Source organism: Drosophila gunungcola (genome assembly GCF_025200985.1).
Source record: "Drosophila gunungcola strain Sukarami chromosome 2R unlocalized genomic scaffold, Dgunungcola_SK_2 000006F, whole genome shotgun sequence".
In the NCBI taxonomy this organism is placed as follows: domain Eukaryota; kingdom Metazoa; phylum Arthropoda; class Insecta; order Diptera; family Drosophilidae; genus Drosophila; species Drosophila gunungcola.
This window is the reverse complement of record NW_026453168.1, coordinates 4,425,264-4,449,618: the sequence shown is the minus strand read 5'-3', so window position 1 is coordinate 4,449,618 and position 24,355 is coordinate 4,425,264. Positions and strand designations below refer to the sequence as shown.

Here is a 24,355-nt window from a genome sequence, read left to right as displayed (position 1 = left end):
AAAGCGCTGGGTTGCCGCACCGCGAGCTTAGTCGATTTGGATCTTTTCACGCGTTCGCTGCCTCAGTCTTTCGTTTGCCTTTGTGAGTGTTGAGCCATAGATAAGCTAACCCCCCTTCCCGCAGACCCCACGAAATACCCCCACTAAGTGCTAAAGTGTTTTCACAGATTCCCCCGCTCCTCCACAATGAAATACGCTGTGATCGCCATCGCCCTGTTTGCGATTTCTGCCGCTTCGGCCTCTTCCGGTAAGTCAAAAGTTAATTATAATTAGTATAAAGTGCTTAAGCCTCATTTTGCAATTACATCATCGCTGGCCAAGGCTGCGCTATCATGTTTATTATTAATTTGATTAACAAGTCGGCCGACGGGTGCGGGTATGTTAATAATACCCAAAAACCCATCGAACCCATCCGAAACCCGAACTGGTTTGTGAAATTAGTTGCCTCATTAACTTTGCGACAATGTTTGCCCATCGAATCTTTCCGCACATTAATTTCGGCTTTTAATAATATAGCTATTCATATTCGCATTAGGTTTTTTCATTCACTCGAATGGAGAGTGGACAAACTTTCGCACTCAAAATAGAAATTTTATATGTTCGGGGATAGAGTATTGCTAGCATACTTTCGGGATTGGTGTTAGAGAAGAACCTAAGTACAAAAATCAGTAGATAAATTAAAATGTTCCTGAAGATTCCAAATGCTTATTAAAACCTATTATAAAATAAGGAATTTTGGCTGTCATAATAAGTTATAATATAAACTTTGAGCAATTTAAACTAAGATTTGTTCTGCCTGTCAAAGATTTTGACTTACCAAAGTTACTTTGGATATAATGATCATTAAGTCTACTTTTTGTCTAGCTGCAGAGGGTTAAATGTAAAACTGTCTGTCGGAGCGCTTTTAAGTATAATACAAATAACATTATATTATTAATAATTAATAATATTCCTTAAATGTTCTGATTCTGTCTTTATCACAATCAACCGTTCTCAAACACATATGTAAATATATATTTACTCTAGCTTCCAGAAACAAATAAGATAAATATAAATAACAAATTACAATTTTGATATATTTTTTAGCTGGTCAGTTCCTGCCGCGTGCCTTCTTCACCTTGGACAAGGAAGGCCACCAGTCGGATGTTCACCCTGTGAATGCCCATCTGCTGAGGCGTCTGCGTCGCCAGGTGTTCAGTTCGTCCTCCTCGTCATCCTCTTCCTCCAGTGGAAATGGCGGCAGCTTCACCTTTGCCTCGCACTCCGTTCAGAATCAGGATGGCAGTGGTCACGCCGGAACCTCTTACACCCAGCAGGCTGCTGCTCCAGTGGTTGCGTAAGATATACTAAAATTTGCATAGGGAATCATTCAAATGGCAGATAACTTGAGTTTTAGACATTATAAACAAAAGACGCTATTGTGGATATGATATTAATTTGTTCTTATCCAACCCAAATTGCAAAGTTTATTTAAATATGTGATCAAAAATATTATTCAAAATTATAGCGCAATAATCACTTTTTAAGACTTATTACATAGTTTAATTTCTCATATGAGCTGAAGTTATTATTGCTAATAATATTTTTTTTTTGTAATAAGAGTTTTGACTGATTTCTGTTCATAGAATTTAATGTATTTTATTTGTATTTGTTATTAAATATTTTTTTTTTTACAGTCTTGATAGCCGTTTCAGTGAGGATTCTGCTACGGGAAACAACTACAATAACGGTCAGTACAACCCAAGCTACAACAATGGTTACAACACCGCCGCCTCAATCAACACCAACACCGGATTCGGTAGCACCAACAGCTACCAGCAGAGCTTTGGAGCTGGAGCCGTGCCCGCCGTCCAAATCCATCAGACCGCCACCACCTTCGATGCCAATGGCAACCAGAAGGTGACCACCGTCCATGGTGCCACCGATCAACACGGCGTCCTGAACGTCCAGAAGACCGACACCCAGTACTCTGGTTAAGGGAAGACGGAACAATATCTTCACAGAATTGAGATATTTTTGAGTGTAAAGGAGTGAACTTAAATAAACTAAAGTAAAGTAAATTATAAATCAGTTTGTTATACCTGGAGTGGGAGCTTTAAATGTATTATATTTAAAAGTATTGACGATGCTATTGATTGACAGAATTAAAAACCAATTGTTTTTTTTTGAAAGCTTTTCATTTTGGAGGCTTTTCTCATAACTTAGAAAGAGCGCTAAAAAAGAATGTATAATTATACATATGTGCCTTTGAAAAGTATTTTAATAAGAAATTTTCTTCTAAGATAGGGTTGTTTTTTTATAGGATTGCTTAGTATTCACATAAAACACAATCTTTTGACGAGTTAGATTTTTAATTATATACATTTTTTAATAATCCGGAAATATAGTACATATAATAATATCAATTATTATTGATTTTTTTTAAATATCGCTTGCAGTGATTACGGTTGCTGATAAAAACATAAATCTTAAGAAGTACGATTCTTTTTCCTTCTTTCTGTCTCTCTCTCTCTCTCTCGCTTGCCATTTGGTTGGGTCAATTAATTCCTTCCAAGTGGGAGCACTGCCACGCCCCTTCCAGATGTCGCAGCTTATTCATTGCGGTTGCCTCCACTTTTGAAGTGCTCTTTTTTTCGCACACTCTATATGATTGCATCCCACATTCTATCCTGTAACCTGCATCCGGTGTATATCCTTCATCCTCTTTCACTTCAAGCTTAATCTCACAACAAAAGAGATGAATAGTGTGAGGGAGTCAGAGGCGTTTGCAGAATTAAGTCATTATTTTAAATTTGTTCAATTTTTTTAAAACGGATGTTTGATGGAATTTAGCTTTTTAGCTTTTTTGTTTTGATATCTAGCATTTAATGTTTAACTTTTTAAGATATATAACTCACTCTTGCGAACTATGGCCGGAAGTAAAATTAGTCCCTATAATCACTATGTAAAAATGCGTTTAAAAATTAAAAAAAAACATGATTATATTAATGAAGTCTTCCAGGGAGTTTTTAACCCCGAATATCCTTTGTACGCCACTGTGTGCGAGAGAAGGACAGCAATAAGTGCGCAGTACTTGCTCCGCTGAGCACAAACAATTGAAAGTGGGCGTGTGGGTTAATCGGGCGTATGTGGGTGTGTGACAGGGGGCGTGTCAGGCAGTGTTGGTAAATGCTTTTAATATATTAGGGCAGCCAAGCGGAACTTTTGCAGCCGCCAAAGCTGTTAGCGATGATTAAAAAACTAGTGCACTCAAAAACAACAAAAGCACCGGTGACAAAAACTACTATTTTTATCAAAAAGGGTAGAAAACAGGAAAATAGTTAGAAAGAATAAAAAACGAAGGCGGAGGAGCACAGCACAAGATATGAATATGGGATTTGCTTGGGGAATTGTTCAAATCTCAACAGGTGCACGCACTTTTGAACACTCACTACGTCTCTCTTACTCACTCACTCCTCTACATAAATATGTTGAAAAGTTGGTGGTAACTTCAGTGTTAAGAATGAGCGAGACAAAGACTGCCGAAAAGTTTTTAATTATTATAATTAATTACTTTGATCTCTGACTGGCAACTCGTTCCTTCTCTCTGCTATTAATTTACTTGATTAAGATGCGGTTTTCCCGTCGCCTTTATTAAAATGTATCTCACATAATTGGGAAAGTGTAATGAATTTACTTTTTCAGCGGGACCTGCGCTGACTGTGATAGATTTTCATTAGAGTGGATGGCATGTGTGGAGTGCGGCTAAGGGTTAATTAAGGGAGGGCCACAAGAAGGTTGAGGAACTCCCGGGTAAAGAGATTAATTCATCATAAGTACTCAAATCTTTCAACTATGTATAAATTATGATTTACTCAAGGCCTTTCTGTTTTGTGCCTACAACAAGTTGGCATCCTTAAAGAAAATTTTTAGTATTTATTCCCATGAGGAGCAGCTTATTTTAAGTAACATACAAACTCTATAAATAAATAAAATAATTGATTTGAAGACAAATTGTAAAATTTTAATCGAGCTAAAAAGTTTTTACTTCTGACCATACCTATAGTGTCTGGTTTATTTTTTTCTTTAATTTTTAAACACAGTTAATCTCTAAATTTAGTTGATGGCTCATTCAAATAATAATTGCATGATTCAGCCTTTGACTTTGGCAAAAAACTAGGTGCAAGCTGAGCTTCAACTCTCTTAATTTAAGCTCTATCGTATTATCTGTTGAAGAATCAGATTTTGTCTATTCTCTTCTACCGGATCTAACTCTCTCTTACTTAAATTCTTCACATGTAAAGCTTTCAGTCTAAACACCTAAAAAAAGATTAGAAGCTTTTGTGGGTTTCAATGAAAGCTTAATGCAAAGAATTAGAAAAAGAGAAAAATCGAAAGAACATGCTTCAGATCGCGTGCTCTGAATTTTCGATGAAACGGGACTGTCGCAAAAAGCAATTCTTCTGCTTGTTCTTGCACCATTCCAGTTGGTCGCAATCGGCTGCTGATTGATGGGGAGTCAAGCGGAGACAGCGGACAACTTGCAACAAATTAAGCATCTTGTGTGGTCGAGCGTTGCGGTAGATCGACGCCACCTGGTCAGGTAACCACTACCACCATCCTACCTCTCCACCATCCACCCAAGTCATACACAAAACAAAAAACTTAGTAAAAAAGAAATGAACTAAGAGCAGAAATGTCTTCACTTTTATTTTAGCTGCAGTGCTGTAATAATTCAAGTAATACAATTAAATTTATTTTATTTAAAAATATATATATTTTATATTTTATTTATAAAATATAAATTGAAAACTTTAGTTTAATTCACCTTTACAATTTAAAGCAAAGATGGGTGGTGCTACAGAAGTCAAAAGAGGTTTAAAATCATTTATAAAGGTTTCTTAAAGTATTAAAATCTGAAAAAAAGACCGCTGTCTATCGTATTGATCCCATTGGACATTCGTTGTCAAAATAACCAATAGTTTAAATTAATGTAATAATAGTTCAGTTTGTATGACATTTTTTTTTTTGGGTATACCTGTACTGATTTCAAAAAGAGTTTTACAAAAATTTGGTTTATCAATATTATTAAAAAAAATAGTTTCTTAAGTATTTTTACTAAATTAATAATGTACAGCCTACGCAACTAGAACTTGTTGTAAGTATTTATAATTTAATAACCAATGTCTTAGCAGCATTTTTTTTTACACAATTGATAGTTAAGCCCTAACTTTTTTCTGTGGAGCTCCTCGCCACCCTGCCCCTTTAATTCCGAGCCAACTTCCAGAGAGTGACCACCGCCGGCGATGCCTAAATTCAGTTGGACACGAGCGCCAATGCAGCGATCAAGTGACATTTTATTGTCGGCAATCGCTTGCCTTTGCTTTTTGCTTTTTCGCTGCTGGTTCTGTTTTTGCTTTTGCTGCATTTGCTATTTAGAGGCATGAAAGCGGCGACGGATAATTGACAACAGTTAATTCCATTCCATTGATCGCCGGAGCGTTGAAATGTCGCAAATTTAATTATTGAAGCCGCACGCTGCCAGTTCCAAAGGAATCTTTCAACTGACTGTGGGTGGCCAGATATGCAAGGCTAGTCCAAGGGCGTCCACAGAACTCAAAAATAAGTTGTTTTATTCCACTGATAAAAATATGGAATGGTATAAATACATATCTGACTATTGAATTCAAAATTGTATATTAAATATTTAAATTAAATATGAAGTCATAATATTAATATTAATTAATATTAATTTAATATTCAAATATTTGAACGCATGTGTAAAATATTAGATTTGAAATAGATTATATTCGATTTAAGTACATTTTAATAAAGTTACATATGGCTTAATATATTAAAATATATTTTCATCTTTAAAATGGATGAATTAAATTAAGTACAAAATATTTGAATTTACTGCGTTTTTTATAACAAGTATGTATCAACTACAGAATACTTATTTAGTATAATAATAATTTGTAAAAAATTTATTGTTCCAAAAAAACAAGACTTAAAAATTTAAACAATTCCAAAGTATTAAAAACAATTTTTTTTACTCGCTTTTTTCATTAGATGTTTTTAGTACCTCTTTTTTTGTAAATTTTTAAAATAATAGACACGGTTTTAACCCATGCATTTTTGGTTCTGTTAAAGCCCTTAGCCGTAGTCTTAAGCACTTTTTGGCATTCAAACCAAAGCAAACAAAAAAGGTTCAGGAAGGCGAGTATGAGAGACAAAAAGATGGGCAGGTGAGTCCGATGAGTCAGGTGAGTGCCGCCAAACGAGAACCAAACAAAACGAACTGTTTCCTGACGAATTTCTGTCATTTCAGCAGGAGCAGGAGCAAAAAGCTGGTAAAAAAATGGAAATGGAGCGGCAAAAAAAGGAGACCAACGATTTGTGCAGTCATCGGAAGCGGAAGCACGGCCAGGACTCACTGCCTCTTCCCCTCGATCCTCTCCTCCGGTGACCAAGTGACGAGGACACTCGGTCCACGGAGTAAATGAAGAATAAAGCCGAGTGAAGGAGGCTGGGTAAAGAGCTCTGTTGACTTAAATCGTTTAGGTAAAGTTAAACAACTTGTTCCGTTAATTGTTAAACAATGCCCAGTCGAAAAGCGGGAAAACAGAAGAGTCTGAGAGTTTTCCTCATTCCCTGGGAGATTGAAAGAATTGCTGGGAATAATTGATGGAAAAAATGGAAGCAAACAAATGATGGAAATCCGAAAGGATAAGCAAGTCGAAGTAGAATTGATGTAGGACAAACATCTTTAAGTTTTGGTCTATGGCTTAAAATGGTTTGATAAAAAAGATAGAACATAAGTGCTCTTAAGCCTAAAATATATAATACAAAATCGCTTTCGCTTATTGTCTAAAGTATCTAATCATGCAAATAACTTGTAAGTTAAAAAATATTATTATTGTTATACTTCGATTAGTGGTTCAAAATATATTGAGATTTTATTGGAGAAACTTTCCTTTTTTTTAGCTTAACAATGGCCTTTTTCATTACTATTAAAACGTATGCCCGAATAGCAGAACAATATTTTTATTTAAAATAAGTTTTAAATTAAATTTAAAATTATTTGGCAACTTGCTAAAAAATATATATAATATTCATTCATAGATCTTTTAAAATATAATTATATCTTTCTAACTGGGCTTTGTAACTAACCTTTTCGAGACTCCAACTTTAATTGATGCTGCTAATGAACCCTTTTTCATGCAATATGTGCACTTTTCTGACATTTCAGTTATTTGTTACTGTTCTTTTACATGCGGGGGGTAATTGGGAGGTGGTGTCCTTGCAAAAGGGTGAAAATTTCACCCAAAATAATGGCAACAGTAACTAAAGCAACAACATGAGCAGCAGGGATAAGAGCAGTAGCATCTCCATATGCAGACGTAGATTTCCGTTGCGTTCCCTTGGGGCATTTTCCCTTCCCTTCCAATCCTTTTCTCGTAACTCTTTTCCACTTTTCCACACACTTTTCGGAACAACACCCACCCAACCCAATCTTCAAAATGGTGACACTGCATTGACAACAACATCTAACAAAATAAAACCAACAAAGCATAAATCTAAATTTCAAGTCTTGTTTGGCAATCCGCAACATGTTGCTGGAAGAATTTTAAATTAAATAAAACAAAATATATTTAACAATTATATTTAAGTAGCATATGAAACATAAACACTATAAAAATTACGTTTTAGGCAAAAATATGTAATGGACTTACAAACCGTTTTTAATCCTAATATGATAATGAATTTTAATTTTTCTGAATTTTTTTGATATTTTAATTCTTAAAAATAATGGTAAAATTATAAAATATAAAGAAAAGAAAACTTTTTTTCTCATATTGAAAATGGAATTACAAGTATACTAATGAAAATTAAAATTTTTGAAACATCTTTTGTATCTTTAATGAATTTATTGAAAGAGTAAATAAATAAATTAAAAATTCAAAAGAAAAAAACATTAGAACGCACTCAGAAAGCAGTCGTGCTTAGCGCCCGTCGATAAAGCAGTTCGCCATTCTCTTCGGTCTTGACTCTTTTTGCCTTTCTCTTAGACGTTGGACATTTCTCTTATAGCAACAGTTGTTCTTATTGGTGAAAGAAAAATTCTTGTTCAAGCCAAAAGAAATAGATGAAACCAAACTGACCAAAATGAATTCTGATTAATTCCGACAATATCCCAGTTAAAAAAATACATTTGTTTCAAATATTCATACAGCTGCGGAATACGGGAAAATCATGTAAATTGCCAGTCGCACCCAAGATCCAAAGGTAACTTATGAGCACATTTTCACTTCAAATTCGTCTAAAAAATGTTATTTATTGCAGGAGCCAGAAAAATACCAAACAAAATTAAAATGCATTACAAGCAATTTGTGAGCCGTGAAATCTAGAGGGTTGTGGCTGCTACGGAAATATTGTAAGCAATGCATATTAAATTAAACATTTTTTTCAGGCTTTTTTCCATTTACCTTCGAGTTTATTTAATAGAAATGTTCCGGCAATTAAGCTTCCAACGAATTTTACACTTTTGTGCACAAAAACAATGTGGGAAAAAAACAGGACAGCATTTTCATTGTTTGCATATTTAATAAAGCTAATCAAAAACACGTCGCGCCCTCGCCGGATTCAAAAAAAAAGCGAAACCCCGAAATCCCTAGCCTTTAGCTCGCCCGATTTGTCAGATTTTAGGGGAGTGAGGCGCTGCAGTGACAGCATCCTTCACATAATTTATTGGCCAGCACTCAAGGACACACAAAGTCGGGAAAGACAGGCAAAAAAAAAAGCAAACAAACAAACGGATATCGAACAAAACTGTGAAAAACCCAGCGGGAAACCACCGACGGCAGCCAAACTAATTTGTTGTCATTTTTATGCGACAAAAACGAAAACAATAAAACAGTAAAAACAAATTGTTAGAAAGAGATGCGGCGAAAGGGAGTGAACGAAACGCGAAGGACCACGATCCTTGCAGCTGCCGTAAAACTAATGAATTATTGATTGAATTAATATTTATTGTAGAGCTTAGAACTATTTTTTTCCCAAAAAAAAGGGGGAACAAATCAGAACGTTTTAGTTAACGATTTTATAGGGAGAACTAAAAATCGATGTGTAGGGGTCAATGACTAAAATATTTTAAAGCCTAGTCTATTATTACAACACAATAGTTTTTAACAGTTATTACGAGTTTTTAATAGTTTTAAAACAAATAAAATATTTGACAAATAAATTTGTAAAAAATTTTAATTTTAATTGACTATATTTTTTTCTTATTATCTTATTGCAAATATTTTACTGAAACATTAAAATTTCAATGTTGGCTTAAGTAGGCATTTCACTATGAAAAAAGGTGCAGAACTTTTTTAGCCCCAATAAAGGGGTAGTTATTAGGTAAAATTTTAAAAATGGATGCATTTAAAACCTCTTTTATAAGACCCTAAAATGTTTAGTAAATGTCAAAAAAAAAGCAGCTGTTAAATAGTAAGCCTACCTTTTGGTTTGATAAATGTAAGTGTTGTTAAATTTTACTTCAGAGATCACATAATTGAAAACTTTAAGCTAAAAATCACCCACCAAACACTTGATGTCACTCTGCTATCAAAATACATAATCCTGTGATTACAATCACCAAACAGCCTCCCTCGGAACCGCAGGAAATCGGGTGTAAAGAAAAACAAACAGCATATAAACGGTCACCGCAGCGGAAGTCAACAAATGCTCTTAATTAACGATGCTGAACACCAGAAATTTCGAGTGTCAACTAACAATTTGTGGGTGCTGTTTTGCTGTGTCCTTAGTCCTTGGTCCTGTGGCACTCGTTAGTCAAAGGATTTTCGCGCATATGGACTGAAATTGATGATGTGAGCAAGTGGCACGTAATCAATTTACCAGCGCACTCCGCTCGCCTCATTTCGAATGCGAATTTAAGATGCCATTGTCCCAGTGTCGCTGGCACCCCGTATTTTTTGTAGCCATTCAAGGACTGAGGGTGGTTCTACGGTCGGTCCTCATTACAGCGGACCCCCTGGCTGGTGTAACAGAATATCCACAACATATGTGCCACAAGGCCAGGATGTTCAAAATCCTACTGCTGTACATAGTCAGCGGTTGCAATTGCTGCGATATTGTCCATGGCAAACGGATTAAAATCGAATTTGTGCGGCTGCAAAGAGCACAAAAAGGAAAGCCTTTCTATATCATATTGCCGATTAAAAACATGGTAATTGAATTTATATTTGTTTCCAATAAATTACTTAAGTATTTTTGATACATTTCAGTTCGCTTGTATTAAAAGTATTACATCAAATATGTATAGGTATATCAGAATTAGAAGTAATGATTTTGAAGGATTCGATAGCATTTTGTTTACAAAATACTTACTGTAGTAACTATTAACTACAATATTATGTATTTTCACCCTATAACACAATAGCAATTACAGCAATTTAAAAACAAGTTTTTTTGCAAGTAATGTTATTAGTATACATTATAGTCCTTACAAATACATCAAATCAACTCTTCAGTTTAAAGATTCTGTAAAGTATCTCAAAGGCATATTTTAATCCTCGGAATGTCCGCAAATCCACCCCTATAAATAACATGTCTCACTCAATATACCCGCCTTTACAACCCAAAAGCCTCTTGGTTATTTTAATGGGAGTATCCAAATTTTCGAATGCCTTCAAACTCAAAATGAAACCCATCCACCCACATGTGGGACATTCGTTTTATTTTGTTGATTTGCCAGGGGTCTGTGTCTTATTTACATCGACTTTGGGTCGCCTTTTATGTTCCTAATGTCGCATAAACAGTGCTTAATAATGCACTAACCTTGGCGCATCGCCACTAACCGTGTAAAACGTGGCGGAACCCATCGAAAAATACAAAAATACAAACAAAAAACAAGAAACCCACTCGTCGACAGGGATTAATATTTAATTCGTGTGCGTTTGGATCCCCGTTCGAGTTTGTATTTTAGGGAAAATTTAATGACCATGGAAGTGGAAAGGATATGAGAGGTCTTCATGTGAGTGGGGGGCCAACCTTTTGTCTCGAATGAAATTTGACTTGACGACGACCTCGGGGATCATCGCCTTGTTTACCTGAGCAGCGCACTCTCCATTTTCCAGCTATTGAAATATTCCGTTTGACCTGTTAAGCAAATATGTGAGAAGGTTTTGCCCAAAAACCAAAATGAAACAATGAGCCTTGTACTTGCAGGTTATAAACTCCGAACGACTTACATGATGATGGCCCAGGCAACTCTTAATCACTGTTTTCATTATGTGAGCTGACTTTTGCTGATTCGCACAATCGGAAGCGATTACCACACAATCAGGGGGGTGGAGCGGGCTGGCAGGGGGCTGCAGTGGGAGGTGTGGGAGGTGAAAGCACCCCCAGAGTGCAATTAGCAGGCAAACTATAAAATTTCAGTGTTTGTCTTGCCAGATACTTTCGCTCGGTTAGAGATACAGATGCGTCTGTGCGGTGGGAAAACAAAGGATGATGTTGGCCATGTTTGGACTCCCTCTACTTTGGCCCACATAAACCACATGGTTGGCAATTGCTCTGCACGCTTAATTGGCGTTCTGCGGCTTTTTCAGCTCCCTTCAAACTTAACCTTAGACATTTTCACAGCGCTTTAATAGGCAAAGGCAAAGTTTCTCCTGAAATTTGGTTAAATATAACATGTTTACAATTTTTGAAAACTGATTACTACATTTCCTTAAATGTATAATTTAAGAAACAAGTTTTGCAGACGTTGGCACTCATTAATTTAAATCTATAATTTAAATTTAAAAATTTAATTAATAATTTATGGAGCTTTGGGGCCAAACTCGATAAAACCTTGGATAAGTAAATAAAAATGTAGTTAACCAATATCAACAAGCTTCAAAGCAGTACATAAAAAAAATTCTAAATAATCAAATGCAATATCAACTACCTTTATCTCGTTAATACTATTTAAAATAGAAAAAAGTTTAATATTTTATTTGAGCTTTTAAGCCTTCATAAATATAATATCTTGATATAATAATACTTCTGTAAGATGCTTAGATTGTTTGTTACCATCCTTTATTTTATAAAATAATAAAAATAAATAGAATAATAAACTAGGGCTGTTGAATTGCCGAGGAATCAGTGAGTCCGTTCTCCTCGGGATTGAGGAACTCCTCGACCACGGCGTTGGTCATTCGATTGAGCATGTCGTGAAGCTCCTCCCACTCCTTCTCCTGCGGCAGACCACAGATCTCCGCGTTCACTTTTATCCTAATATCGTTCGGCGCCGATCGCAACGTGATCATATAGCCATTGGTGAAGGTAAAGGTGATCAACTGGGCCTCTGGAGTTACGGGCAGGCGGGCCCTCTTGTCGTCGACTGGAGGTATCCAGTCCAGTGGTCAAGTCCCGGACATGCACCACATCGAATTCGCCCTCCAAAATGCACTTTGGATAGCCACCCACATCCGTAAAGTTGCGCAAATGTTCAAAGATCGCCGTTATTGTGTCTGGACTGTCAGCCATAAACACTGACGAAACCTGAAGAGTGGTAGCCATAGGTGTCGTAGATCTCCCTCAGTTTCTCGATCAGCGTCACATTCCGCGTGCTGCGCAGGTGACAGGCCATGGTGGCCAACTGCATGGCCGCTCCGATTCCATCCTTATCCGGCAGACTCATCCCGAACATGTAGCCAAAACACTCCTCAAAGGCGAAGAGTACCGTCCTTCCGGACTTTTGCAGCTCCAAGGCCCGATTTGCAATCCAGGAAAAACTGGGCAATGCCTCCACGAACACGAATCCCTCCGTCCGTGCCATCGCCGCCAGGATTCGCGAGCTGACTAGAGTGGCCATCATAACACAATTGGACACAGCCGGCTTGGCCGTCATGGTCTTGTAGTTCTCCAAAGCCCACCATCCAAGCAAAGCGCCCAGTTCGTTGCCGTTGAACACCTTCCAGCGACCCCGCGGATCCAATTCGGCAACGGCCAGGCGATCACCATCCGGATCATTGGCCAGGACCAGGGTGCAGTGCTCCGCCTCTGCCTTTTTGATGGCCAGCTTCAGGGCTTCCCTGCCCTCTAAAATAAATGTTTTAAAATTTGATTGGTATTTATATTCTGTGCATATATTTTAAAATAGGAATTTGATTGCTGCTGATGCATCGTCTACCACTCACATGAAGAATATAATTTTTGAATGAATCTACAATCTTACTTTCCTACACAAAATACCCTTTGAAGAGAAAATTCTCGGAACGATTTATATATTTTGAGCTGCATTAAGATTATACGCCTCAAATGTAATTTAATGGCTGCTGAATAAAGCAAAAAACTTTCACTTCGACAAGAGCTTTCCCCTGAACGGTTTTTATATTTTGTGCAGAGCATTAAGAGTATACTCTTATGTCTGAAATGGAATGTGTTGTCTACTGATGCATCGTCTACCACCAATTTAAAGAACCGATATCTAGTTTAAAGATAAAAACTTTCTGTTCTCCAGTCCAGAACTCACCTTCCGGATTGGGCTTGATGAGAGTGGGAAACTCCGGGTCCGGATCCCTTTGCTCGGCCACGGGAATTACCGGCTTCAGTCGCGCCTGGTAGAAGGCCTCCCTCATGAAGGGATAGCCCACTCCGTGGAGTGCTGTGTAGATGAACCGCAACTGGCTGCACTCGTTGGTTTCCAGGTAAATCGGAGGCACAAGCTTCTTAAGTGTGGCGTAGAAAAGCGGATATACTTGACGATAGGGATCCTCCACCATCTGATTATCGATCAGTGACGTAGTTTCCCAGGACGAAGGCTTGGGCTCCAGGTTTTTCAGCATGTAATCGTGAATCCGCTGATCGTGCGGCGCCATTGCCTGAGCCCCGTTTGTCCAGTACACCTTGATGCCATTGTCCTCCTTAGGGTTGTGCGATGCGGTGACCACAACCCCGGCCAAGCACTTCAGGGTCACAATGGTGAACGGGATAAAGGGCGTCGGAGTCATCCGTGTGAAGAGGTACACCTTGAAATCATTGTTCACAAACACAGTGGCAATGAGCTGTGCGAATCGCTTGCTATTGTACCTGCCATCGTAGCCCACCACCACGCCCTGAGTCTGGCGCTTCTGGAGACTCGGATAGACTTCCAGGAGGTAGGCACAAATGCCCTGGGCCACCTCGATGATGACCACATCGTTCAAAGAGTCGAAGCCAGCCCGCATGCCACCCCTCAGTCCGGTGGATAAGTAGGTGATCCTGTGGCACAGCCTCACCCGTAGGGCTGCCCAATCCTGGTCCTTCACCGCCTCGGTCACCTGTTGCAGTGTCGCCTCGTTGCGGTCCCACATTACCCAGTTCTTGATCTGCACGTCCAGATCCTCTTCGCCGGACAGGGTGAGCGTCTTCAGCAGCTCCTGTGGCGAAATCACCGTCCTCCGCTTCACCGAAATGGACATCTTCGGGCCAAGATACGAAAGTGTACCTCAATAACGGAAAATTTTGATGTTTACACAGAAATTTGAATTTTTAGGATGAGTTTTAATTCCTGGTTCTATAAGTATTTTTATTTTTATTAGTTTTATTACAAATTTAAGAAACCAGCAGGTCCTTAAAGCTTTATAGTAATGAATCGGCGTCATTATATTTAGCACATCCATACGGCCAAATTTATATCTAAATTCAGTTGGATACCAAATTTTATTCAAAAAATGCAACTACTCCAGTTTGGTTTGTTTATTCCTTAAAAAGACTTTATGTGTAATTTTTAAATAAACAAATAGATAAATGTTCTTTAGTTAACCCCTGTACTCTGTTAATAAATGGAAAATGGTACTTTAATGTTAGCTAACTTCCAGCTAGGCTGTGTTTTTTTTTGGTGAAGTGTCCTTTTACCCTTTCCTTACCCACTGACCAATTGAAAATTTATAGTCCCCACTCATGGCGATTTACGAGCCCCGAGAGGAAGACTCAAGCGGCTAAGCTCCATCAACCGCAAATTGATCCATTGGCCATTTGATTTGGCCTGGCCAGTCCGGGATTTATGGCCTAGGAAAAAGTCGTGGAAAAGGAAAAGTCCTGGTGGGTTTGAGGCGAAGACTGTCCGCATCAAAATCTATGCGAAATATTTTATGGAATGTCCCAGCCTCTATGCCATAAACATGATTTCAATTTGTCATCAATTATGCAAAGCGAGTCTAGGAATGTGGCCCCAAACTCCTGCACTTCGGCACACGAATCCATTGTCCGGAGTGGGTAATTTGCAGAGCGGTAATTGGGTTACACCGGCGCATGCAACATTTATCAGCCACCCCCTTTATTGTCTGATGTTTTGCCCCTTCTCGCCACCCCCCCCCCTTTTCCGCCGACCCTGGGCATTTGCCCTCTGACACGTCAATTGCATTCTAAACATTCAGCGCAAAGCTCTCAGCTATCCACAAAACCAGAGGCTCATCCTCATCGGCATGCATGCGCCGCAGTGGCAACATTAGTCCTGCCACACGGACACACAATCACACAATCGCACACGTGGTTGCTGGTTGCACACTCACTCGAAATGCATTTCGCGTCAAATTGTCAGAGTGTTAATTAAAAATGGACACTTGAATAGGCAGCAAGATAGGCAAAGTTGCACACAGTTGCACTTGCCTGGCCGGCAGTTGTGGTAATTGTCCTGCACTCAGACCAACATCCTTGCCCCTGCCAATCAATCCCCCTATGAAAAGTCGATTGAGTGAGCTTAAGCAGTTAATGGTCTTGTGAAAACTCAGAAAATATATCTTATTTGTTAGTTCCAACAGTTAGATGTGTAATTAACTTGAGCAAATGATCACTAAGCAATTTAATATCTTTTTTAAAGATGTATAAAAATTTGCCACATATGAAAAGTCGGATAAGAAAAGTAAGAAGTAAAAGCACTTTGGAAACCCAAGAAAATTATTATTATTTACCTTTCAAATCAAATAGAATGCTCTTATCAAAAGTCGGAAGAGAAGTCTTGAGCAGTTAACGCTGTTGTAAGTCCTGGCCAATTATTATTACTTTTTTTTTATATTTATTTACCTGTATATGTATAAAATTATTTCGCTTTGAATTCCAATTTAAAGGGGTCTTTAAATATGAAGAGATGTATGTACCTCTTTCTAGAAAACAGCTTAAACATTTTAATATATCAAGTTTTTGATTCATTCAAAACAAATTTGGTTAGATCTTTTTTTGGTAAAAAAAAAAACAATTCGATTAAATGTTATTTGAGACAATTTTCTCCTACATTCAAGCCAAACAAAAACCAATAATTAATATTGATGAACATTCAAATTTTAGTAACTGATTCGATAAACAGCAACTTCCAAAGCCATTTTTTTGATTTGTGGTTTTTTTTTTATTTTTTAATTTATAGCTGTTGATAATCCCTACACAATTTAAAAGGAATGAACGCACAAGGTTCAGAGAAGTGTCACAGAGCAATTAAAAGAACATAAGTATCGTAGAGCCACTTGCCGTGTCCAAAAATAATGTTATACTTGATTTATGAACCTTTTGAGCAAGTGAACACTTATAATAGGGCTCCCCAGCTCCAGATGACTCTATCTGGATTTGTTTTAAGTGCTTTGTGCGATTTCCACATTTGCATAGAGACTGCCTAGGCAATTTACTTTTAAAGAGAATCTTTTCCTGCGGCAACCAATATTGAGTGTTTACGGCCCATGGCTCCCTAGATACGTCCCATTCCATTCGAAAAATGCAGGCTACCATATAATGCGTTTGCATAATTTTAATCGTTGGGATCTGAGCTGCAGGATTGCTGTTGTGTAAATTTTTTATGGCACCCGCGAGTGTCCTGTGCGGCAGGATGAGTATGTGCGTGTGATCTCCTGATTTTCAAGTCGAATAACTAACGCTATCGAAGCTATTAATATGCTAATGCCAAACATTTTATGGCAGGCAAAAGAAAACTCCCATTTCAAGAAAACCGAACACACCACCATGAAAATCGCAGCACAACTTGCCCCACCAGAATTAAAACCGAATCATTCATTTCATTCGAAGCCTTAAATTGAAATTGACATTTTGTGCGTGAATCTCGGAATTATTTGACATTTTTCATTCCATACATATTTGGCTAATGCCAATCAGTTTGAGGATTTTCCGCCTTCGAAAAGTGGTTTTTAATGTCTGCACCGGCAGTCCGATGATGAGGCTGACATTTAAGACCCTTTGGTAGCAGCAGCTGGTCCATGACAAATGTGAAATAAATGCAAATCTGCTGAACTTTGATGAATCTAATATTTCCGAAAGGGACTTTCAGACACCCCCCACACTTTCCAAATAGTTTCGGTCTTTTCCTGAATCTCCTTCGACTGCTAAATAAATTTCCTGTAATTTATTTAAGGGCCCTGCCCTGGCTTCTCGTATTTTCATATTTTCATATTTGAGCAATGCAAAGTCCTGGAAAATGAAATTTACATCATTTGTTTATTTGTATCGCTCATGTCCTGTGTCCTGTCCTGCGGTCACCCCCCAAGAAATCCTGTGGGAATACTCGACCAAGCAATTCAGTAAGATGTGGCAGGCAAAAATAAAAAAAAAACAACATCGCAAATTTGATTACCAGCCACAGAAAAAAAACGGAAATATTTTTCGTTTGTTTGCATATGTTTTTTTTCTCCTTGCCAAGCTCCTTTGAAATTAACGCATTATGTTTATGTATTAGATGCAAATAGAAATGGCCAAGGACCTTCACACATGGCTGGCCAAAGGGTCAGAAATCCAATTTCGAGAACTCCCATTTCCTGGGGGTCTCTTTTTCGAATTGTAGAGGCCAACATTTTTATTGCCCATCAAATTGTCTTTCCAGGTTTTCAGCTTCTGTATCAGTTTTCCCTCCAGTTGCGAAACTCTAGGCCATGTTTTTAATTGCCGACATTGATTCTAGGTATGTGAACCCTCTGCCAAAGTCGTAAGCGGTTTGCCAATCACCATTACCAGTGGAATTTCCCAATTTCCACTCCAGACACCTCGAACCTAATCAGCTGAATGCGATTTCGATGTTTTCGATGTTCGGGGGAAAATGTGTGAAAAGCGGTGATGGGGAGCCCTCTTGACGTGACAGGAAAATTCAACACTCAAAGGGTTGAGCTTTGATGGAATTGTTGGCACTTTTCCACGCAAAAATGAACAAGTGCTCGTTTTCAGCATTAATAAAAGAATATGTTGGATTGCTGCTGTTGGGGTTAAGTTAAGTCTGTCGTAGCCACAGGAGACCTTCCACTTGACACTATCGAACATCGCCAAATCCGCAAAAAGGAAAACTCGCTTTGGCTGTCAATTTGTTTTGCACTCGGAATACTCAAACGAAAAATCAAAGGTAACTGCAAAATGGAATGGAGTTCTCTGACTCGAAGATTGAAATATTTAAGGTTTCTTGAACAGAACTAAATTTTGTCAAACCTAAGAAGTTTTAGTATTGTCAAACCTAAGAAGTTCTTATTGAGAAATCCTGGGACTTCAACTGTAGTAAATTTATTTTACATTTTTGTTTATTATTGTTTATTGAAACTCCTAAAATGTTGTGCATTCGTTTGAAGTATCGAAATTTTTTCATCAGTTTGATTGATGAACTCAACGTAAAAGAATCTTTAAGAATCTTTAAGTTTACCCTTAAACTTTTAATTCGCAAAATGGTTGAAACTGAATTTTAGTACGTATAAAACTGATACAAAATTAAAAAAATTAATTTATCGAATTATTGTTTTTATTCTTGCTTACCTTAACGATTTAATTTTTTTAATAACAAAACAGTTTAAAATGCAATTTGATTTTGATAACAATCTTCAGTTTCCTGAGTGAAAATAAAAAGTAAGCACTTTAAATCTCCCCCATCGAATGAAAAAAACCCAACAATTGTGGTTGCATCATTGAACTCCAATTATGAGTCGAATTTCGTCGGCTCTGGGTGAGCTGTAATTAAGGATTATTGTCATGTCCTTTGGCTGGCCAAGGGGTGAGCTGACACAGCAAGTCGAGTCCTCCTTTGAGCTGGCCTGCAAAAGCCGACCAGCGATGTGGCAAAAATATAAAAATTATTGATTATCAGCATTGGCATCTCAGCGATTTGCTGCAACAGGCCGCGGCCCAATGTTTTTTGTGTGTGTCTGCGGCGAGTGGTTCGGTTCGATGCCATCATTAAAATCATTGTGCGATATCGACACCTCGGCCAGCACTTTTTTCAACCATCGAATCCGATTCTGAATCGGAATCGGAATCGGGATCGTCGTCTGAGCCAAGTCGAGGCACTAGTGAACATAATAAATAGCGGAGGCAAAAAGCGAGATCGTTTCGCTTGTCGCACAAGTGTTGTCAACAGGTTCTGCGGAATTCGCCTCAAAGTGGAGCTCTTAAGCAAAGGGACGCCAGCAACTGAACTGGGGGCACCTACTGGGGCACTTTCAGACCGAGGCAGGTTCACCACTGCAATGTGATGTGTTCTGCTCCGATCGTCCATCATGCAGGGATGACAAGTGATCAAAAATGCAGCAATATTTTACAGCCAGCAGTTTGTTCGTCGTGTTTACAAGTTGATCGCTGATGAACGACCTAACATCGCTTGGACATGACATCGTGACACGAAGCTAAAGTAATATTAAAATATATTTATAATTGTTTTTTTTTTTAATTTATGTCTTATGATCCGAAAAATTCAAATAATATTACTTTAGTTCGCCTTTTATTTAATTTAAAAACCTCGTCTTAATATGGACGCATGACTATCTTGAAGTAATCTGTTCAACCTATTGTTTGAAATGGTTTAAAATATATTTAAAATAGCTCCTTTATGTTGTTTTTTTTTTGTAATTTAAATTTAAAAGTGAAGTAGTAAATTAAGATTATAAATTCATTAGGTCATCGTTTTTAATGTATTTACTTTAACAACAATTAAATAGTTTATTAAAGGATTTTCTAAATAGTAAGCTTTAGAGATATGACTTTGCCTTCTCTTAATACATGTATTATTTTATTTTTATTAATTTTTTAATATAATAGACTAGTTTACAAAACTAAGGCCTACATTGGATGATAATATACCAGCTTCAAGGCCTTCGACTATGGAAGTATGGAACAAAAAATAATAAATATTTATACAAAAAGTAATCCTGTTCTATAACTAACTTTAAACAAATGTTTAATTAAATAAGTTGGTTAATTATATGTATGAATTTATTAGAAATAAAATACCAAATCTGCCACCAACAAAAGATTTGAGTTATGGAGACTTCAAGCTATAGAAATGATTTCGTCCACGAATGTTGTTTGTATATTTTAGAATTATGGAAGTTATGCTGTACATTTGAGTGTTATAATGGTTTTATTTTTGTAATTTAAAGATAAATAGTACAGCGAAGAACTCACGATCTGGAAGACGATTCCATCTGTAGGATCCACTCTGGTGACACATTTCAGTGTTGAACTGGCCCTGTGCAGCAGCTGCTTTCTCCTTAATTGTCCTTATCACTTTGTCATTAGCTTTGCCTGGGCTGGCTCATAAATATTTATAGCCGACTGGCTGAAAGGCCGACTGGCTGGCAAGTGCAGATTTGAGATACTCGAACGTTGATTAAATGTTTAACCGGCCAGCGGGCCGCCGAATATGGCGAACAGTTCATAAATTAAATCAAAAGGGTAGGAAATCAATTAAAAGTGTCGCCAGTGTCTCTAACTGTTAATGCTTTATAGCCACCAATCCATTTCTATAAATGCCAACAATTAAAGTTCATAAATTACGGCCAGGAATCAAAGCAACACAGTCTTGGTACTAGTACTATTATTCCGACTTCAGCTGCGAGATCTCCTCTGATCGCCACTCTGCACGTGCCGCGAATTTCCGAAACGATTTTGGCATTCCATCAAAGCCAAAATCAGTTCCCGTCTTTTGTCAGGGATCAGCCTTAAATCAGCCTCAACCAGACACACAAAATAAAAAAAATAAATAAATAAAAAAAATAAAACAGCGGCAAAAACTGAGTGGCAACTATTGACCATTTATGGCATTGGCTTCCTATTAAAAATTATTACTTAGTCGCTCGACTTCACAACCAGCAAATTACGGATTAATGTTCCATTCGCTTTCTGTCCGCCGCACTGATACCACTACCCTTAACCCCTTGGTCCCCGGCCCCTTAACCCATGGTTTTCTGGTCGTGATCAGCACTCAAATTGATTGGCCTGGAACAAGTTTGGTTTGATCTCAAAGGCTGCACTTTCGATTCGATTTGGGGATAAACGATTTGTGGCGATACTTAACTGATTGATGCTGGCTAAAAGAGGAATTCCTTAAAAAGGAGTTTTAGTTGTTTAAATCTAAACTTCGAAGGCAAATAGTGAAATGGATAAATCGATATAAGACCAAATTGATTTAAAATTCATGAATTTAATGCAAAATTAAACTGACGAGGAAATTCCAAATATTTTGTTCTCAATTTGTATATTTTTCGATCTTATTTACATTTGCTTTATTGATTTTAATTGATTTTATGGTTTAATTTAGATAAAATGCATTTAAATAAAATAGAAACTATTTTAAATCTAACATTTTTCACATTAAATAAAATATATTTATTATCAAATCATGAAATTTAATATGAGTTATGAGTTAATATTTATTTTATATTAAGTATTACAATTTTGTATTCAATAGTCAGATAATTACTCCTTCTACTTCATTTTCGAATCGTGTACCTAAAATATATATAATAAAAGGCTTATTTAAGAAATACCTTTTCAATCCCATGCAAATTTCCAAGCAAAGCTATTCTAAAAAATCTAAAAATGCCCTCGTTGAAGTCCCCAAAACTTCTAATTACTTTCACAGCATCCAATTACTTTTGCCGGGTCTCAGGGCGCCCTATGAATTGACTTTCCCAAAATAACACCTGCCCAAATTATTAAGTAATTAACCGAATGCTCAAGCACCATAATCCTTTTCGGGCAACTTTCACAGGCTCATTAAAATTAATGATTTCGGCCGAGCTGCCGCCTGGGCCTCTCTGCATATTAATGGCCCGAATGTCCGCGGGGATAATAAACCGCTAATAAGAAATTAAAAGACACTTGTACTTGAAATTTGAAAGATTTCTCAGCTAGCAGCCGTAAAAATTAACTAATTGGTAAATGATGGTAGGTGCGAAAGGGGTTCAGACAGGCTGAGCCAGCATCCTTGGACATGAATTTTAAAGTAGCCAGTGCGAAACGAACGCCTTGGGAGTTGGCAATGGATAATTCAGGTCCTCGAAAGAAGTGCCCGCCTGGGAGTGGATTGTCATTTCAAGGGGTTGACTCGCTTTAAAACGATTGTTCGATGAACTGGCGCCCAATGCAAATAAAATGGAAATCCACGAGCCTGTTTGTCCTTCCACCTTGCTGCCGTCCACCCAAAATGCCTGGAAACCACACAGGAATGCAACAGCATCGCAGCGCAGCCGGTGGCGTTAATTAAATACAATTTTTAATACCCTAAACAGGAGGTGTAAATGGGTATAATAGATTTCCGAAAAACAAAAAGGTTTTCATAGTATACCCAAAAAAAACAGAATGTTTACTTTTAATAAGTGTGTCTTGAAAATAAACTACAGGCAGCATTAATGTAAAAGTATTAATTCAATACTATATAATATAACCCCTATACTTTTAAGTTTTATTTCTATACCGAAGAGTCTAAAACTGTAGTCTAAAGTCATATATTTAAGCCACAAACGTTGTATTTTGTTAGTTTTGACATTCAAATATATATTTTTTTATAGCCATATTTCATTCCTTAGTCCCACAAAACAAAGACAACACGTTTTTTATATCCAGTATATGTATGTTTTTAAAACTAAAAATCATTTTTCAGAAAACTAATTTTCAAAGAGAACTTACAGTATCGTCAGATATCCAATAATGTAATGCAACCCATCTTTTTCAATTTTTTATAATGTTGACGGAATTTGTATTCCCCTAGTGCAACTATGGATGCAGTCCTCGGTATGGCACATTTGTTTATTGTTTTCGCAATTACAATTACATTTTTATTTTGCAGCTGGCTGTTGTTGTTATTGCGTCGGGTCTTTGGTGCAAAAATTATCGCCAAGCCCATTTGCGGTAATTATTTAATGTGCACTCCCAGGTGGGACCCAGCAGCACACGGGAAACAGGATTGGGATTGGGATTTCGATTGGGATGGGGATGGAGACTGGCCTAAAGGCAGGTAACAGCAGTCATAGCCTGGCCACGGAATTATCGTTATGCGATTGCAATTTCCACCCGAACTCCTGCCCGATTTTATCCGATTTTATACAGCACCCGTTCACTGTGTCAGTTGTGGCAAGTCCTTTTGGCCCAGCGTCCTTTTGGTCAATTAAATTTTGCCAGGTTGACAGTGCAGCAAGGATTGGGAGGCAATATGGAGCACACATGTGGGCTCAGTCTGCAATGCTGGGCCTTTTCCATGACCCCCCCACCTGCACTGTGTCATAATTAATGCCGCTTAAGTCCCGTGTTCTGTCGCCCTGGGCGAGGAAAACATTTTGAACTCCGCCCGGATTGCAATGCCCACCCTGACCACCACCATGCCTCCATCCCCCGGCCAGTTTTAATTCAATTTCACGGAGTGCAGAGTAGCGTTTTCAACTTCCAACTCTGGGCCCAGAGTACTCATAAAGTGTCATCCATTGCTGGGCCGTTTACAATTAGGCGCAACTTTTCAAAACCCCCAACCCCACCATCCTCAATGGTTTTAAATAATTTTGCGTGTAGAACTTTTTCTTTCCCTTTTTTTTTTTTTTGGTTCCAAAGGCATATATATTTATAATTTCCCGGGAGGGCCATTTCTAAGCAAAACGCGGCCCTTGTCCCCGAGTTGCTTCTCACCCAATTTGTTGAATTTTAATGCGTATTTATTTCGAGCACTTCAACTAATAACAAAACGCGGAATATAGCGGGCAGGGCACTACTTTTATCTTGACCCACATGCTGGCAAAAGTTTTGCGATAAGAATTTAAAATATTCTCGATTAATTGGGCAATAAAAAACATTGACGCCCTTTAAAAAGAATGACGCCTTGAAGGTATGAGTAATTTGGAACTTACAAGTACGTAAATGACTTATTTATTTTATGTTTACATAAAAAATTAAGTTTAAGAAATTTAAGCGAAAAGCTCCTACATTAAAAGGCATAATAAGCCTTTTGGTTATATTGCCATTAATTCCACACTGACAAGATTTCCGCATTAGTCATATGAGGCAAATTGTACGTTTTATGGAAATTATATGATAATACTACCCCACTGAATTGTTTTGAGGCCTTTATGTCCCGAAAACGAGGACGATAGTTTTGCATAAA

General features: G+C 37.6%; 2 protein-coding genes and 1 long non-coding RNA gene across 3 annotated transcripts; 2 read left to right on the top strand and 1 right to left on the bottom strand.

Moving 5' to 3' along the window:
- On the top strand, positions 1-2,067 carry LOC128254663 (uncharacterized). Its single transcript, XM_052983866.1, has 4 exons — positions 1-82; positions 168-247; positions 1,087-1,336; positions 1,677-2,067. Exons 2-4 carry the CDS (start codon positions 187-189, stop codon positions 1,975-1,977), a joined length of 612 nt encoding a protein of 203 aa, XP_052839826.1. The 5' UTR covers positions 1-82; positions 168-186; the 3' UTR covers positions 1,978-2,067.
- Positions 2,068-8,200: 6,133 nt separating this feature from the next.
- On the top strand, positions 8,201-9,105 carry LOC128254872 (uncharacterized). Its single transcript, XR_008267582.1, has 3 exons — positions 8,201-8,268; positions 8,326-8,416; positions 8,488-9,105. It is a non-coding gene; the product is annotated as an uncharacterized LOC128254872 (long non-coding RNA).
- A 2,955-nt stretch (positions 9,106-12,060) lies between these two features.
- Positions 12,061-14,544, bottom strand: LOC128255045 (glucose 1,6-bisphosphate synthase). Its single transcript, XM_052984482.1, is given in 4 exon segments — positions 12,061-12,377; positions 12,379-12,537; positions 12,539-13,077; positions 13,511-14,544. Coding segments are annotated over 4 exon segments (1,893 nt in total). The 5' UTR covers positions 14,439-14,544; the 3' UTR covers positions 12,061-12,110.
- Between the last annotated feature and the right edge of the window lie 9,811 nt (positions 14,545-24,355).